General features: G+C 42.0%; 1 protein-coding gene across 3 annotated transcripts in view; it reads left to right on the plus strand.

The window, feature by feature from the left end:
* SUMF1 (sulfatase modifying factor 1) overlaps positions 1 to 17,953 on the plus strand; it is a 105,354-nt gene that overhangs the window by 46,183 nt on the left and 41,218 nt on the right. For all 3 annotated transcript variants that reach the window (XM_017955273.3, XM_021933298.2, XM_003894161.4), the window contains exons 4-7: positions 1,258 to 1,340; positions 3,298 to 3,420; positions 4,185 to 4,299; positions 13,280 to 13,393. In XM_017955273.3, coding sequence (XP_017810762.1) covers positions 1,258 to 1,340; positions 3,298 to 3,420; positions 4,185 to 4,299; positions 13,280 to 13,393 — 435 coding nt within the window. The remainder of the gene's footprint in view (positions 1 to 1,257; positions 1,341 to 3,297; positions 3,421 to 4,184; positions 4,300 to 13,279; positions 13,394 to 17,953) is intronic.

The raw sequence follows: 17,953 nt of genomic DNA on the forward strand, positions 1-17,953 counted from the left end.
TGAGACTGGTTCCCTTTACTGAGTGCTTGCTAAGTCATATTAACCTCAGTTGCTAAGGGCATAGTCATAAGTCCTGTATGCGTATTATATTTCCTCCTTGTAATAACCCAAGATATAGGTTCTGTTACTATCTCTATCTCCACATGAGAAAACAGGCTTGGGGAAAGAGGTTAAATAAGTTGCCTTGGGTCACACTGTGAACAGCAGAGCCATGATTCAAATCTCATTTTGACTGGCTCCAAAGCCTGTGTTCCTAACTAAACCATTCACTAAATGAGGACCACTGACTGTTGTTATTTTAGTTAACAGAACCATAAAGTAGGAGTTAAGGTTCTAGTTGCAGTTTGCTGAGCATTTTCCAATCTTACCTCATTTGACCTCTGTATTCTGAGTTAGGTGAGGCAGGTGGGTGTGCTCCCATTTCACAGACAAGGACTAGGAGGGTCCAGACAAGTAGTGAACTTGCCCAGGGTCACCCAGCCAATGTTGGGTTGGAAGTTTAATCAGGGTCTTTTGAAAACACACTCCATTTTTTCCTCTGTGCTTCAGCTTGATCTCTGACCACCATGGTTGACCTTCAGCCTCACATTTAATTGTAAGGTTAACTCTGTTTCCCCATCTTTTAAATAGGAGCAGCACTACCTGTCTCACTTGTTAGGGATTGTAGAGGATTGACTAGCCATGCACTTTTAAAAAATTCTTACAAAGGCCGGGCACGGTGGCTTACTCCTATAATCCCAGCACTTTGGGAGGCCGAGGTGGGCGGATCATGAGGTCAGGAGATTGAGACCATCCTGGCTGACACGGTGAAACCCTGTCTCTACTAAAAATACAAAAAATTAGCTGGGCGTGGTGGCACATGCCTGTAGTCCCAGCTGCTTGGGAGGCTGAGGCAAGAGAATCAGTTGAACTTGGAAGGCAGAGGTTGCAGTGAGCCAAGATTGTACCCCCTGCACTCCAGCCTGGGTGACAGAGCAAGACGCCGTCTCAAAAAAAAAAATTCTTACAGATAAACACCATTTAAATACGTATTTATTTGTTCACTGTGATGCTTTATGATATTAAGTAATACTTTTTTGTTAAAGATTTATTTACATATAAGTCTTTTTTTTTTTTTTTTGTATTCTGGCAAATGTATTTGTTTGGTAACCCAAATGGAAGTTGAAGACATTGAGATTTTTGCTGCATGCACTAAGTTGATGTTTTTCTAGAGTTGATGTTAGTAGCTAACATCAGCCTGTTCTGGGTTGCTTTGAGGTTGCAGCTGCTCCCTGGTGGTTACCTGTGAAAGGCGCTAACTGGAGACACCCAGAAGGGCCTGACTCTACTATTTGGCACAGGTGAGGCTGGTCCCTCCTTCCCCAGTTGACAAGTTCCATTGCAAAATAGATACCCTTTGCCCTGGCAAAAGAACTCAGTGGGCGTCTTCATCTGTAAAATGGTGAGAATGACAAACTGTAATTGGTAGGAAAATAAGATGGCGGGAAATAATGTATGTAAAGACCCAAACATTGCACCTTGCTCATAAGAAGGCTCTTAATTAGTGGCCTCTTTCCTTCCTCATTTGGCCTGTCAAAGAGTTGCCTCTTCCCAGTTTCCCTGCTCCTTTTGAGAGGCCTATTCCAAACCTCATGACATGTTTAATCTTTACATTCTGTTTCTATTCTCTCTTATTAGTGGGTCATTATGAGGAAGAAGACATCTGTCTTATGGATAATTAATTGTGTCCTGCCAGGTTGCCACTGTAGAAGCCTAGGCCTTGGGTATAGGATTCACATGATCTTTAGTCCCGGATTGGAATTCTTTGAAGCCACCATCTAACTGGAAAACCACAGAGAGCCAAGTCGGTCAGCAAGTCTCTAGGGTGGCAAGGAAATAATTATCTCAAGCAAAAATAGAGTAACACTTTAAACTCTGGAGTTGGAGCAAGGTTTGGGTTAGGACTCAGCATCTCAGCAGCCCAAGAAACCTGCTCTTCTAACCTAATTTTTCAGATGCAATTTTTAAGTCACTATTTTTAACAACATTCCTGGTTATTGCCCTCATTGTCAGGGAGCTGGTAGTATAGGAAGTTCAGCTTTAGGGATATAGCCCCTTGACAAAAGTCAAACGTCTTTCAAAGCCTGAGTTGGAAACCTCTGTGCTGAAATTAGGCTTCAAGGTGGAAAGTTATAGGATTCCTGGGCTTCTCAGGTGGACTTCACTTCTTAGCTCCCAGTTAATATCTGCTTTCCTGAATTTAGTAACAGAGTAAAAAGCTAAGGGAGGAAGGAAAACCCAAAGGGAAATGTGTGTTATTCATGCAGTCAACACCAATGGGTCTTCTGAGAAGAGTACATCTCTTGTCTGTGCTGGGAAACAGTGACTGGCATGTGATAGGTACTCAGTAGATGTTTGTTGAAAGAATAAATGAAAGTCCTGGTGTAATTACTGTGGGGAATTGAAAGATGTATAAGGAATGAACTAGGAATGTGTAGCCTACTTTAAAAAAAGTGAGCCAGGAATTCAACCAAAGCCATCTAGTGCTGGGTGAATGAGTCTATCCCCTTTTTCTCTGTTTTTTGTTTTTGTTTTTGTTTTTTTTTTAACCAAGCTTCCACACCCTTTATACCCTCAGGAAAAAAAGACTGGCCACCTGTAGAGGAAAAGTAGAAAGACACAGAATTGAAAGCCAAGGGTCACGGGTTGGGTTCTGTGGAAACAGAGGCTGAGATAGAGTTTAGGATGCAGAATGTTAGGGCTCCACACCTGTGGAAAGGAGGGGGCCAGAGCAGGACCAGGCAGAGGGAAAAATCAAAGCCATAATGCAGGTCCAACCAAGCTCCAGCCAATGCAGGGGCCTCTAGGGTGTATGTGGCCCTTAGGTTGAGCCACTGTAGGCTGAAATGGCTGGGTCTGTATGCCCCTGCTGTCGTTGGTTAGTCACTGGTGGCTCTGACATGGCTCTCAGCTCTGCTAAACCCCAAAGGAGCTAGAAGCTTCTGCTGATGGCCCTCCTAGCAGCTGGAGTATCTCTGCATCTGCCATAGCAATGAAATTCTGTGGGAGTCCAAGCCTACAAAGTGAAGAAATGTTTTCAGTCTAGTTCCCAGTGGAACTGTAACCCATTTTGGAGCCTGGGTTGTCAGAAACCTTTGGTGGAGTGTGACAGATGTAGCATGGCTGGGGTTTGACTTCAGGACTAGGATGACCTCAGTGTCACAGATTGAAATGAGAGGGATTATGGGCGCTTTGCTGAAGCCAGTTCCTGCTTCCTGTTCTGTTGCTGCTGTTCATTCTACTTTTGCTGTTCCCCAGGCCGGATCATCCAGTTCTCCACGTCTCCTGGAATGATGCGGTTGCCTACTGCACGTGGGCAGGGAAGCGGCTGCCCACGGAAGCCGAGTGGGAATACAGCTGTCGGGGAGGCCTGCACAATAGGTACTTAGAGGGCCTCATCTTGCCTGACAATATGTTGATCATTTGAACAAACAAACAACAACAAAAAACTCCATGGAACTTACTTTGGTTAGAAAGTTAGTAACGACAATAATTCTTTTTCTTATTTTTCCACAAAATTACTTAGAAGACACTGGAGAATGGTTCACAAATCTTTTATCACCCCTAAACCAAGTGTCTGGCCAAGTGGGCTCCCTGCAGCCCCAAAGCAAGTCCTAGCAATTCAACCCCCTTGAGTTACATATCACTGCTTAGAGCTTGGCAGACTGCCTTGCTTTTAGCATTTTCTTATTTTGGGCATCTCCTGAAGCAGCGGTATTTCTCTGCTTCTAGAGCCATGAGACAGAAAACTCATGTTGGGTTCACATCTTCTAGGAAAGGCTCCTTAAAATAGCCCAGGCTTTATAAAAAAGTGTGGTGTGGTGGTGCCTGATCACGCTACCATATAAGTCCAAAGTGAGGTCTACTCTCCCAGCTTTCTATAAGCCCTTCTTTTAGTTTTGTGATTTATTTCAGGCCTCCTGAGTACCTGGGCAAGACTGAGGCTGTTGTGGATGTGACATGAGAAGTTATAAGGAAATTGAAAATAAATCCTGATTAAAAGCTTTATTTATTTATATATATATTTGAAAAGGCTCACTCAGAACAAGTGAGCAATGTTCTCTTTTTCATTGCATCCCTTCTCTTGACTTTAATCCAAAACCTGTGCCTGTTTGACAGGCTGATGCCTGTGTCTCTTCTGACAGACTTTTCCCCTGGGGCAACAAACTGCAGCCCAAAGGCCAGCATTATGCCAACATTTGGCAGGGCGAGTTTCCGGTGACCAACACTGGCGAGGACGGCTTCCAAGGAACTGCGCCCGTGAGTAATGAGACCTCTGCAGGAGGGTGGCAACTGCTGAGAACTGCGGCTCCCAGTAGACATGGGTGAAAGGCATTGCTCATTTTCTGACTCACATGGTGTTCCCTTCGTGTATGCATTCACTGTTGCACGTAGTAAATACTAATAATTAATCAGATGCTCTTTTTGTATAATGGATTTTCTTTTCTTTTTTTCTTTTTTTTTTTTTTTGAGATGGAGTCTTGCTCTGTCGCCCAGGCTGGAGTGCAGTGGCCAGATCTCAGCTCACTGCAAGCTCCGCCTCCCAGGTTTACGCCGTTCTCCCGCCTCAGCCTCCCCAGTAACTGGGACTACAGGCGCCCGCCACCTCGCCCGGCTAGTTTTTTTGTATTTTTTTAGTAGAGACGGGGTTTCACTGTGTTAGCCAGGATGGTGGATTTTCTTTTCTAATTCCATAATACTTATTGTAGAATATTTGGAAAAACAAGAAGACTATAAAGGAGAAAGCTAAACTGACCTGGAATTCTACCACCCAGAAATAACCCCTGTTAGCATATCGGTGCATTTCTTCCCCATTTGTTCTCTGTGTTGATGATGCTAATAATGACTTGTAGTTGTTGAGTGCTTGCAACATGCCGGGCATCGTGCTAAGGCATTTGCATGAATTGTCTCATTTACTGTCCATTCAACTCTGTAAGGTAGGTACTATTATCCCCATTTTCCAGGTGAGCATTCTGAGGCACAGAGAGGTTAACTAACTTGCTCAAGGTTACACAGCTGGAAAGCGGCACAGCTGGAATTTGAACCAGGTCGGTTTGTTTCCAAAGCCCATGCTCTTAACTACCATATTTGCCAGCATGTGTGTTTCTGGTGTATATGTATCATATTTTTTTACATATTGCATTTAGGTCAGACTGGATACAGTATTTAAAATCCTACTATTTTAAATAGTTTTAAATTATAGGCAGGGACTATATCAGAAACGTTTCATCTGTCATTAGCAGTATGCCACAAATACATTGTCTTTCAGCAGCTGGGTAACCTATCATATAAATAAACCCCAATGTATTTATCAGAAGCAGGTTCTTTCTTTTTTTTTTTTTCCCTACAGTGAACATCTTGTACATAAATATTAACCTACATCTTTGATGATTTTTCAAAGATAGATTCCCAGCAGTGAAATAATTCAGTCAAAGGCTAGAAAATTTTCTTGGTAAGAGTTTCAGATATATGGCCAAATTGTTTTCCAGAACGCTTGGGCCATGTTTTCCTCTGTGGGTGTATAAGAGTTCTTTTCTCACCATTCTTTTGTTGGCATAATCATATACTCATAAAGTCATGACTTAGTCTTAGTCCCTTTGTGCTGCTGTAAGAAAATACCACAGACTGGATAATTTGTAAACAACAGAAATTTATTTCTCACAATTCTGGAGGCTGGGAAGTCCAAGACCAAGGCACTAGCATGATTGATGTTGGCTGCATCCACCAGAAGGAACTCTCCTGGCAGAAGGCAGACGAAGGGCAAAAGAGCACTCACTTCAACCTTGAGCCATTTTATTTGCTTAATTATCTATCTATTTATTTATTTAGTTTTGAAACGGAGTCTCACTCTGTCACCCAGGCTGTAGTGCAGTGATGTAATGTTGGGTCACTGCAACCTCTGTCTCCTGGGTTCAAGCAATTCTCCCATTTCAATCTCCCAAGTAGCTGGGATGACAGGTGCACACCACTATGCCTGGCTAATTTTTTTGTTTTTATTAGAGACAGGGTTTCACCATGTTGGCCAGGCTGGTCTTGAACTGCTGACTTCAGGTGATCCTCCCGCCTCAGCCGCCCAAAGTGTTGGGATTATAGGCATGAGCCACTGCACCCGGCTCTTTGATGATTTTTTAAAGATAGATTCCCAGCAGTAAAATAATTGAGTCAAAGGTTAGAAAACTTTCTTGGGAAGAGTTTCAGATATATGGTTGAATTATTTTGCAGAACACTTGGGGCATGGTTTCCTCTATGGGTGTACAAGAGTTCCTTTCTTACCGTCCTTTTGTTGGCATAATCATACACTCATAAAGCCATGTTAAAGAGTGTCTTAGTCCCTTTGTGCTGCTGTAACAAAATACCACAGACTGGATAATTTATAAACAACAGACATTTATTTCTTACAGTTCTGGAGGCTGGGAAGTCCAAGACCAAGGCACCAGTATGATTGGGTTGACTGTATCTGCCAAAGGGGACTAATGCTGTGTCCTCACCTGGCAGAAGGCAGAAGAAGGACAAAAGAGCACTCCCTTCAACCTTGAGCTCTTTTATAATGGTGCTATTCCCACTCGCGAGGGAGGAGCCCTCATGATTTTGTCACACCCTCAGAGGCCATACTTGCATTGAGGATTAAGTTAATCCCCAATGGGGCACAGTGGTTCATGTGTATAATCCCAGCACTTTGGGAGGCCGAGGCAGGTGTATTACTTGAGGTCAGGAGTTTGAGACCAGCCTGGCCAACACGGCAAACCCCTGTCTTTTGTAATAATACAAAAATTAGTCAGGCGTGGTGGCAGGCACCTGTAATCCCAGCTACTCCGGAGGCTAAGGCAGGAGAATCACTTGAACCCAGGAGGTGGAGGTTGCAGCGAGCCGAGATTGTGCCACTGCACTCCAGCCTGGGTGACAGACTAAGACTCTGTCTCAAAACAAACAAACAAACAAACAAAAACAACAACAACAACAAAAAATCAAGTTAATTCTGTTGCATTGGGGATTAAGTCTCAATATGAATTTTCGAGGGGACACCATTATTCACAGCATAGCAAACACATTTTTATTTTTTCTTAACACTGTGAGAAAGGAAATCTTGTGGTGGAGAAATAGCCCTTTACTGGGTTTGTTCTTACAGAGACTAATTTTCTTCCAACAACCCTTCTAACAGTAGTCATTTAAAAAAATATTTGTCTTTTTGTTTCATGCAGTAATTGTTCTTCCAAAAATTTATTTCTTTTTCGTTTTCTTTTTTTGAGACGGAGTTGCACTCTTGTTGCCCAGGCTGCAGCGCAGTGGCACGATCTTGGCTCACAGAAACCTCCACCTCCCAGGTTCAAGCGATTCTTCCACCTCAGCCTCCCAAGTAGCTGGGATTACAGGCACCTGCCACCAAGCCCGGCTAATTTTTTGTATTTTTAGTAGAGATGGGGTTTCATTGTCTTGGCCAGGCTGGTCTCAAACTCCTGACCTCAGGTGATCCACCTGCCTTGGCCTCCCAAAGTGCAGGGATCAAAATTTATTTCTAAGTGTGACACAGACAAGCTATTGGAAACATCACCAAGTGATTCCAAGATTTAAACTGAAAAACTAAACAAGCAATAGAGAAAGAACAAGAGATTTTTAGAAAAGATGAAGAACAAAGAGGCACTTGACCTAACAGAAATGAAAGATTATTTTTAGCTATAGTAGTTAAAACATTATAGTTGTGGCCCAGGCACGATGGCTCATACCTGTAATCCCAGCACTTTGGGAGGCTGAGGCTGGTTGATCACCTGAGGTCAGGAGTTCAAGACCAGCCTGGCCAACGTGATGAAACCCTGCCTCTAGTAATAATGTAAAAATTAACCAGGCATTGTGGCGGGCACCTGTAATCCCAGCTATGTGGGAGACTGAGGTAAGAGAATTGTCTGAACCCTGGAGGTGGAGGTTGCAGTGAGCCGAGATTGCGCTACTGCACTCTAACTTGGGCGACAGAGTGAGATTCTGTATCGAATGAATGAATGAATGAATGAATGAATGAATAAATAAATAAATAAAGCATTATTCTTCTTAGGGTGGAATTAATATAAGAAACAAAATACTGCATGAGAGTATTTGTCCCTTAAATAAGTATATGAGTGCATATGTGTATAAAATTCCATGTATGTGAGTTGCATATGTAATAAACCAACACAAACTCATGGGAAATGGATGCATTATTTGGTAGCGGCGAATGACTTATCAAACCTAGTAGCTGTTTCCTCTGACGTTTCCCTTAGAATGAACTACTATTGCAGGTGAATCGTTTTATTAGAAAAAGTGACTGATTAGAGGTCTTGGGAAAAAAATGATCTCAACCTTTCCTCAAACTTTAAATGGGTAGGAAGCCCGGCTTGCTGGTATAGAGCTGGGTGTGGAATGAAGGTGCCCAGCGAGCTACTTTTGGTTCAGCAGAAGTGGTACTGCAGGATGCACAGAATGTCAGTGAAGGTGCCTGCTGTGGATGCTCATTAGACACCAGAAAGGTATTGGTTGTTACAGACAGCAGGACAGTAGCCATTAAAGTCAGAATCTGCTAAGGAGTGTATAACAACTGACCTGTGGATGCATCTGACCCTGAAAATGGATGGCACTGGGCCACCGGGCCCATATTCGGCCTTCTTAGGCAGTGGACACACTAGAGACGCTGGCAGGAAAAGGGCCTTAGCCGCCTGGATCCCCCTCATGCATGCCGGGGTGTAACAAGCAAGGCAGCTGCAGTACAGCTTGAAGCCTAGGTATGGGCCTGGGTGGAGCTGTAGATGCAATTCTTAGTTGTCCTAGTAGCAAATATTCAAATAAGCGCTTTGAAAGCCAAAGTGCAGGAGGGTCCATGTGATCAGCAGTTGAACAGGATCAGTTGGTCCTGAAAGATGGGTGAGCTCTGTTCCAGAGACACAGGCGATGGCCTTTGTGGCCCTCATTTGGACAAGACCGTGATAATCATTTCTTTTCTTTTTCTTTTTCTTTTTTTTTTGAGGTGGAGTCTTACTCTTGCCGAGGCTAGAGTGCAATGGCGTGATCTTGGCTCACTCCAGTCTCTGCCTCCTGGGTTCAAGCGATTATCCTGTCTCAGCCTCCTGAGTAGCTGGGATTACAGGTGCATGCTGCCACGCCTGGCTGATTTTTTGTGTGTTTTAGTGTGTTTCCCAGTCTGGTCTCCGAATCCTGAGCTCAGGCAATCCACCTGCCTCGGCCTCCCAAAGTGCTGGGATTACAGGCGTGAGCCACTGCGCCTGGCCTGTGATAAGCATTTTTGATGAACCAAACAAATGATATAAGTGCCTGTTCATTTTAGCAAAAGGCCATGACAAGGTTTTCTTGGACAGTTATGCATATTTGATAGCACTTGCAGCTACAGAGTTTCTTTTCTATTTAATTACATGAGCTACCAAGGAATATAGAGCCATTTACTCTTTTAAAATCAGTGTACCTTTTCAAAAAACACGTTGTTCAGTATGAAATAAGGACACTCTACAGATGTTTAGAATTGGAATATTTAACTGGAAGTTCAGCATATGTGTAGGAAATTAACCTGAAGAAGTTGCCATGGAAGTTACTAAAACAAATTAGAACATTTACTGGGAGTCCTAAAGGAACCAATTTGACAAACAGGACTAAAGGAAAAAGCAAGCAAGCCAGCCAGAGAGAGACAGCTGCCATCTGTGTTTAGAATGAGACTTAATGAGATCTCTATCTTATGGAAATCGTTTACACGTAGTATCTCAAGTCCACCTAAGCTGCTCTTTTGTGTCCACATGCTCTGGTCAATTGGAGCAGGAATTTAACTTTGATGATGAAATGGACTACAGGGAAATAGCTTCCTGACCTGATATTTCATGTATTTATTATTTCAGGTCTGAGACAGGATCCTGTTCTGTTGCCCAGGCTGGAATGCAGTGGCATGATCACAGCTTGCTGCAACCTCAGCCTCCTGGGCTCAAGTGATTCTACAACCCCAGCCTCCCAAGTAGCTGGGACTACAGGTGCACACCACCATGCCCAGTTAATTTAAAAATTTTGGTGGGGCAAGGCACGGTGGCTTATGCCTGTAATCCCAGCCCTTTGGGAGGCCGAGGCAGGTGGATTGCCTGAACTCAGGATTTGGAGACCAGACTGGGAAATGCAGTGAAACCCTGCCTCTACTAAAATACAAAAAAATTAGCCGGGCGTGGCAGTGTGCACCTGTAATCCCAGCTACTCAGGAGATTGAGGCAGGAGAATCACTTGAACTCAGGAAGCAGAGATTGCAGTGAGCTGAGATCAGGCCACTGCACTCCAGCCTGGGTGACAGAGACTCCATCTCTAAAAAAAATATTTTTTTTTTATGGAGGTGGGGTCTCATTGTGTTTCCTAGGTTGGTCTTGAACTCCTGGCCTCAAGCTATCCTTCTTCCTCAACCTCCCAAAGTGCTGGGATTACTGGCATGAGCCACCAGACCCAGCTAGATCTGATTTTATACTGAGTAAACTATTTTGACCCCAGTGAGCCTAAAGAATTTACATTTTGCTATGCTGCTTGTTACACAATGATTAGTTTTGGCTTTAATGCATATCAGCTCATTCATCTGAAAATGTGCCAGGAGTATTCTCATATACATTTGTTTGCTTCTGAGGCTCCTGAGAGGAAGCTTTAGTTAGTGGATTGGTTTAACAGCAGGCAGTTAAATTTTTATTTTCCTTAGTGGTATACTCATGTATGGTAATTTTAGGGGTGGTGACCTCCACATTCTACCTCACTTAAACATCAAATTATTTAAGGTGGGTAAAGAAAAAAATACCTAAACCCTTGAGTAGGTACTATTATTTTTCCCATTTTACAGACAAAATATAGGTTAAGTTACTTAACCCATATAGGTTAAGTTGCTTGCCTAATGTTAGCTGTTAACTGTTGGTGTCACTGGGTCTGGTGCCTCATGCTTATAATCCCAGCACTTCGAGAGGCTGAGACAAGAGGTTTGTTTGAACCTAGGAGTTCAAGACCAGCCTGGGCAACATGGGGAGACCCCATCTCTATAAAAAATTCCAAAAATTAGTTGGGTGTGGTCGTGCACACTTGTGGTCCCAGCTACTCAGGAGGCTGAGCTGGGAGGATCGCTTGAGCCTGGGAAGTTGAGGCTGCAGTGAACTGTGATCGCATCACTGTACTCCAGTCTGGGCGACAGAGCAAGACCCTATCTAAAAAAAACAACAAAAAAAATAGTGTTGGTGCACAGATAGGACCTCAGGCAGACTGATTTGAGAGCACTTCCACCTGTGCTCTTTGAGTCTGGAAAATGATTCCTTCCTCCAGCGTGTGTTTCATCTGTTTTTGTTTGTTTGTTTGAGATGTAATCTCGCTGTGTCACCCGGCCTGGAGTGCAGTGGTGCCATCTTGACTCACTGCAACCTCCGCCTCCTGGGTTCAAGCAGTTCTCCTACCTCAGCCTCCTGAGTAGCTGGGATTACAGGCATGGGCCATGCACCTGCCTGGCTAATTTTTTTGTATTTTTAGTAGAGACAGGGTTTCACCATGTTGGCCAGGCTAGTCTTGAACTCCTAACTCCAGGTGATCCACTCACCTTGACCTCTCAAAGTGCTAGGATTACAGGCATGAGCCACTGTACCTGGCATGTTTCATCTTTTAACTGCACTTGCTCCCCTGGCTCCTTTCCTTTTCTTCCTAAAATAACTGAATTTCTTCTTTTCCTTCCTACTCCTTCCAGCTATTACTCTACCATGTTTTTTTGGATCCTCTCCAAATTGTTGAAAAAGTTGTTTATGTCTGTGGCCTCTTCTTTCTCTTTTGAACTCTGAGCCCTATTCGAAATCTGCCCACACAGCTCTACTTTTGTAAAGGAGAATGCCTTCAGCCAGAAATTTCTCCCTCTTGTGAATTTCTCTGACATTTTATTTCCCTCTCTTACCCTACTCATCCCATTCTGCCTTTCAGAATTGGATTTTGAGTTTTGGGCATATTCTTTTTTTCTCCCTCATTAAACTAGTTGAGGTCATTCATTATTTGTCATTGAAGCCTTCCCTGTCTTTAGTCACTGTGCATGGAATTACTGAATGAACCAATGAATAAGTACTGCTGTTTCCATAATGATTGCTGATTTTGGAAGCAGTGTGGTGAGAATTTTCAGCTTTCCAACTCATCCAGATTAAGTTCTTTTCACACTAGCTTCGTGACTTTGATTGGAGTGCTCTGAATTGCCCAAGCATCAGATGCTTCCATATTCATGTGTAGATGTGAAACCATCTGAAGCCACATGGAATGAATTTTAGTTTATTCATTCCTTCCATTCTACTTCATTTAGTATGGAAAAAGCATGGATTTACAAAAAGATTGTTAAACCCCCAAGGATTACTTGATATATGTATATATATTTTTCATTTTAAAAATGAAATTTTCCTTTATATTTGAGAATTTCCATTTTAAAATGTTGAGAAAAATGTTAAGCCATTAAGCCAGCAAAACTTTCTGCATTTACTATTGTTCAGTTAGATTTTTTTTTTTTCTCTTGCTCTCCCCGCTTTTATAAAAACTCTACACTTTGGTCCCGTGTTTGTGACAGTATTATGTGGCAGACTGTCTGACCTGCCTTTGAAATGTATAATTTTCTGCTGAAGAATGCATACACTTTGCCTGAGACTTAGGTTTCAGAGACTGAAAACCCTCTATTACCAATATAGTTGATAATGAATTCACATTTTCTTTATAAAAACAAATCCCCTTAAGTTTTGAGGCTTAAGATAAGATGATGAGTTGGCAGAAACTTGTGGAGAGGACAGAGCTGACTGACTTGGGGTCTCTCAGTGCTGAAAGACATTTTGTGGCCAGGAAAGTTGAGCTCTGATGGCAAGACTCATATTGGGTCCAATGGGATTTTCCTGTGAATGATTTTGAAAGTCTAAGTATCTTCTATCCTCCCCCTACTCACCCAATGTTTGATACAAATTTTTAATTTATGATAATATTAGTAACTCTATTAGGAATAATTTATCTGACTTTCATGCCATTTAATATGAACTCTCTTTAGGTTTCTGAATTCTCTAAGAGCTCAAAGCCAAAAAAAAAAAAAAAAATGCCCCTTTCTTTGTCTTTATGTTGGCCGAATTGTACTTTGACTATTGGAATAAAAATCAGTATTCATACTCTGAAATTAAAGCTCTTGTTGCATTTCTGCACTGAAGACTTTTTCTAAACCAGGTGAATAGTTTGACAGCATTTTTCCTTTCTTTATTTTTAGGTTGATGCCTTCCCTCCCAATGGTTATGGCTTATACAACATAGTGGGGAACGCGTGGGAATGGACTTCAGACTGGTGGACCGTTCATCATTCTGTTGAAGAAACGCTTAACCCGGTGAGTATTATTCGCAGAGCATGTATCTTGGAATGGTAGCATCCGTCCTCTGGGCAGTCTGCAGCCAGACTTTCATGTATTTCCAAAGGGTATTTGCATACTCTGGAAATTAATCTTGGGATTTCCCTAAAGGGGTGTTAAGCACATGTTTCTTATTTCAACCTTAGAGCATTTTGTAAAAATGTCTGTGAGCATCTTATCTTTTCCAGGATTGTGATGGTGATAACTATTTGAGGAAATCTGCCTATAACTTTAGAAATTGTATTCAGTCTCGTAAATTTGATCAAAGCGTGATATATAAATAATTATAAAGTTTATTACTGTTTTATTATTAACTATTAAGATCTGTTAGATGGTATTTATCATGCCTCTAGTTGCCTGAGTTCTGATGGGTTGAAATTTTGATTCAGCAGCATTGTTTGGAGAGAATGAGAAAGGGTGTTTTCTGATTAAATGTTGAAGCAGGAAGTTGTGTCATTTAGTGATTAATTCCTGAACCTCTTAGTATGTCAGGCCAAGGCACGTTATACCTTGGGAACAGAAGACAATCATGTTTGTCTCAGTTTTACTTATTCTGGCATGTGAAAAAAGTTGAATGCAAATAGTATACTACCCTGCCTCTAAAACCAAACTATCCCAGCAGAATGTATACAAATTGAGACACTACATGGGCATGTGTGTGGAAAGTGCTTCCTTTAAAAAGAACATCTCTGAATATTTTTTATGGTGTGAACAGATTGGGGGGAAAATATCATGCAAAATCCTATCTCTAGCAAAGTAGCCATTCATAAGTCAGTTCCAGGAATGTATATTTATAACCAAACTAGCTAGACTGGGTACTTGATGTGCTTAATTTTAAACCTGAACCTTTTGAAAAGGCTCAAAGGGTAATGATAAAGAAAATTAATTCTTAAGTATTTTCTCAATATAGGATTATAGAGCAATTGAAGAAATAGTCAGACTCTGCCTGAGGTTCATTTTTCAGAATATGGGAATAAAGTTGTTTGATATGCTTAATTTTTCTTCACAGAATAACACATGGGCTGCTCATGAATAATCTAGAGAAACAGATCTACTTTTGGGGGGGTGCAGATAAAAAAGCTGAGTTCTTCAGAAACTGTCATCCCTCCTCAGTTTCTTTTAATTTCCAGCAGGGCTGGTGGAAGTAGTGGTCAAAATGAAAATAAGGTTGTAAAATTTTAGGTGAGTTTGTGGTTGGGAGATGTCATTCTCTACTGGCAAGATGTGACTTGGCATTTGCTGTCAGAATCAGAAGTAGAATTTTTTTCCTCTCAGATAAAAGCATCTGCATGCTTGGAAGAGGGTGCACAAGGCCTTAGAATGCTGGCAAGTTGTGAATGTATCTATCTGACCATCTGGTGTGGAGCTGAGTGCTTGTTAGCTTTCAGTTTTAGAACTACTTGTGTTTCTTCTAAGGATTTACAGAAAAATTCACATTTTTCTTTTTACCAATCCCAGGCTTTATCCTGGATGTTGCCCTTGCTCTAATGAAATTGTTCTCATTTTAGGTTTCTCTTTGTCCCAGTGGCCTCCTTTGCTTCCTCATTTGACTGGGATATAATTTAGCAGTTTTGAGAACTAAACCCCAAATCCTTAGACAATTCATACTCTGTAATTCAGATCTTTACAGCTATTCTTCATTGCCAGCAGAAAAGCCATGATCATCCCTTATCTGGGTTACTGCAGCAGCCTCCCAGAGGGCTCCCTTGCCTTCCCTCTCTTTGTCATATTGAGACTAGACTGATCTATATAGAGAGCAAGTCACATGCGGTCACTCCGCTGTTTAAAATCCTTTAATGCCTTCTTATTACCTGAAGAATAAAGTGTAAAATATTTTTTAAAAACTTATTACTTTTATCTTTTTATTATTATTATTATTGTTATTTTTTGGAGAGAGGGTCTCGCTCTATCCCTCAGGCTGGAGTGCAGTGGTGTGATCTCAGCTCACTGCAGCCTCTGCCTCCCGTGTTCAAGTGATTCTCATGACTCAGCCTCCCAAGTAGCTGGGATTACAGGTGCCCACCACCACACCCAGCTAATTTTTGTATTTTTAGTAGAAATGGGGTTTTGCCATGTTGGCCAGACTGGTCTTAAACTCCTGACCTCAGGTGATCTGCCCGCCTTGGCCCCCCAAAGTTCTGGGATTACAGGTGTGTGAACCACCATGCCAGGTCTTATTACTTTTATTTTTAATTTTTGTGGAGATGGGGTCTTGCTCTGTTACACAGGCTGGTCTTGAACTCGCGGCCTCAAGCAATCCTCCCGCCTTGGCCTCCTAAAGTGCTGGGAGTACAGATGTGGGACACTGCACCTGGCTGATTAAGTATAAATTCTTGCACATGACTTCTGAAGGCTAACATAATTTAACCCTCGCTGATCTCTCTAGCCACATCTTTTTTTTCTTTTTTAAACAGTTAATTATGAAATGTTACAAAAATTCAGAATAGTTCAGAAAATAGTATAATAGATAACTGTGTACCTACTACATAATGTTAATAGTTTACTGTGTTTACTTTCTGTCTCTTTTAGCCAAAGAAAAAGAATAAAAACTGTTCTTCTCATCAGTGCTTGATATCATCGGTATGTTTTATTTAAGCTGCTCTGGTCAGTGTGCAGGGCTATTTCACTGTGTTTTTCAGTCATCATTTTTTAAACTTTGTCTGATAACTCTGATATCTGGCCACCAGGTTGATCTGTTTCTGTTGTTCTTGGCTTTCAGTCACATCTTTTTCTCTCACATGCCTGGTTAGTTTTGACTGAGTGTCAGACATTTTATGTGAAAATTTGTGGAGGTTATTTGAGATCTAGATAGTGTGATGTGTCTCTGGAGAGGATTTACCTTTGCTTCTAGAAACTTCTATTTCAGATTAGCTTTAATCTAGTCAGGAATTGAGATGATTTGAAGCAGAGCTTGAGACTCTGTAATGGCCAGACTATTTCCAGTTCCCCCTGGCTATAGTTCTTCCGGGTGCCAGCCAAAAGTCTAGGGGTTTTACCATAGATCCTCCACCTTGGAGGGCCTTGAACTCCAATGTTTTATTTCCTCAGGCCGTGAGTCTATTGAAAGTTCTGCTCAGCTTCTCAGCCTTACATCTGCCGTTTGAGGCAGTAGATCTCTAAGGACAACAGTTTCACCTCTCTAGGATTTGAGCCCTGCAATTCTTCACAGCTGTGGTAGTTCTCATCGGGTCTGGTTAAGTCCTATTTCTCTTTGAGATCTTAATTTATTTGCTTTTCTTCCCTAATGGACTGTGTATCTCTAGTGCTTAGCAAATAACCTGTATATAATTATTGACCCTACAGTAATACCAATTCCAGATATACGGAATTGGGGGAGTTTGGTGACTGTCCAGACTCCAGGTGTTTCATAAGCAGAGGCTGGTTAAGAGACATTTTCAGGGAAAGTTTAGAACCAAAATATCCGTGTGGTTAGTAAATATTTCAATTCAGGAGCTGACCTCTTCTATGTCATGTATTTATGTTAGTTCTGTGACTAACTCACAACGGCAAGTCATTTTAAAGCTTCTTTGGAGAGCTTGGGAATATCAGTGCCCTATATGCAAAGGCTATTCAGGAAATATATTTTTCTTATTCAGTGATTTCCAGGGCACAAAAGTTAATCATTAGTTTTTATTTTATTGGGCAGTCATTTATGGCAAAAGCAGGTTGTGGAAACAGCCGTGTGTGCTTTGTACACATCTAAGACAAGATGAGGTATTTGTCCATGTGAAAAAAGGGTCAGCTTGGTTAGCACGTGTGTGTGTGTGTGTGTACTATGTGTGTGTCCTGTGGAGGTGCTACATTAAGATGGCCTCATTCCCCTCCTCACAGACACAATCTAGTATATGGCCAGTGCTGCAATGTATTTTAACCCAATAATTGGTTTTTGCAAATGTAGTTTGTGGTTATTTGCTTCTCAGTTACCTAAGTCTGAGATGAATATTAATCTGTGGTGCCATGTAGTGCTTTCAGTTAAAGAAATATGTAGAGGTTATATAGCATTCTAATTTCCCACATCTGCGTACTCACTTTCAGTACCAAGGTACCATGCTGACTTGTTCAGTTGATGATGTGACAGGATGGGGTGATCTGTGATATCTTTCCCTCTCTGTTAGGGACACAGTTGCATTTAGGTGGCGTCTTTTTCTCAGGGAAAGAACTCTAATTTTGTTTTTGTTTTATTTGAGGTGGAGGCTTGCTGTGTCACCCAGGATGGAGTGCAGTGGCACAACCTTGGCTCACTGCAACCTCCGCCTCCCAGGTACAAGCAATTCTCCTCAGCCTCCCGAATAGCTGGGATTACAGGTGCCCATGCTACCATGCCCAGCTAATTTTTTTTGTATTTTTAGTAGAGACGAGGCTTCACCACGTTGGTCAGGCTGGTGTTGAACTCCTAACCTCTGGTGATCCACCCGCCTCTGCCTCCCAAAGTGCTGGGATTACAGGTGTGAGCCACCACGCTTGGCTGTCAGGGAAAGAACTCTAATTTTGGAATTAACCAAAGTAACTTGGATTACAGCTCTGCCACTTAATGTTAAA

The sequence above is a fragment of the Papio anubis genome, chromosome 2 (assembly GCF_008728515.1).
Source record: "Papio anubis isolate 15944 chromosome 2, Panubis1.0, whole genome shotgun sequence".
Classification (NCBI taxonomy): Eukaryota; Metazoa; Chordata; class Mammalia; order Primates; family Cercopithecidae; genus Papio; species Papio anubis.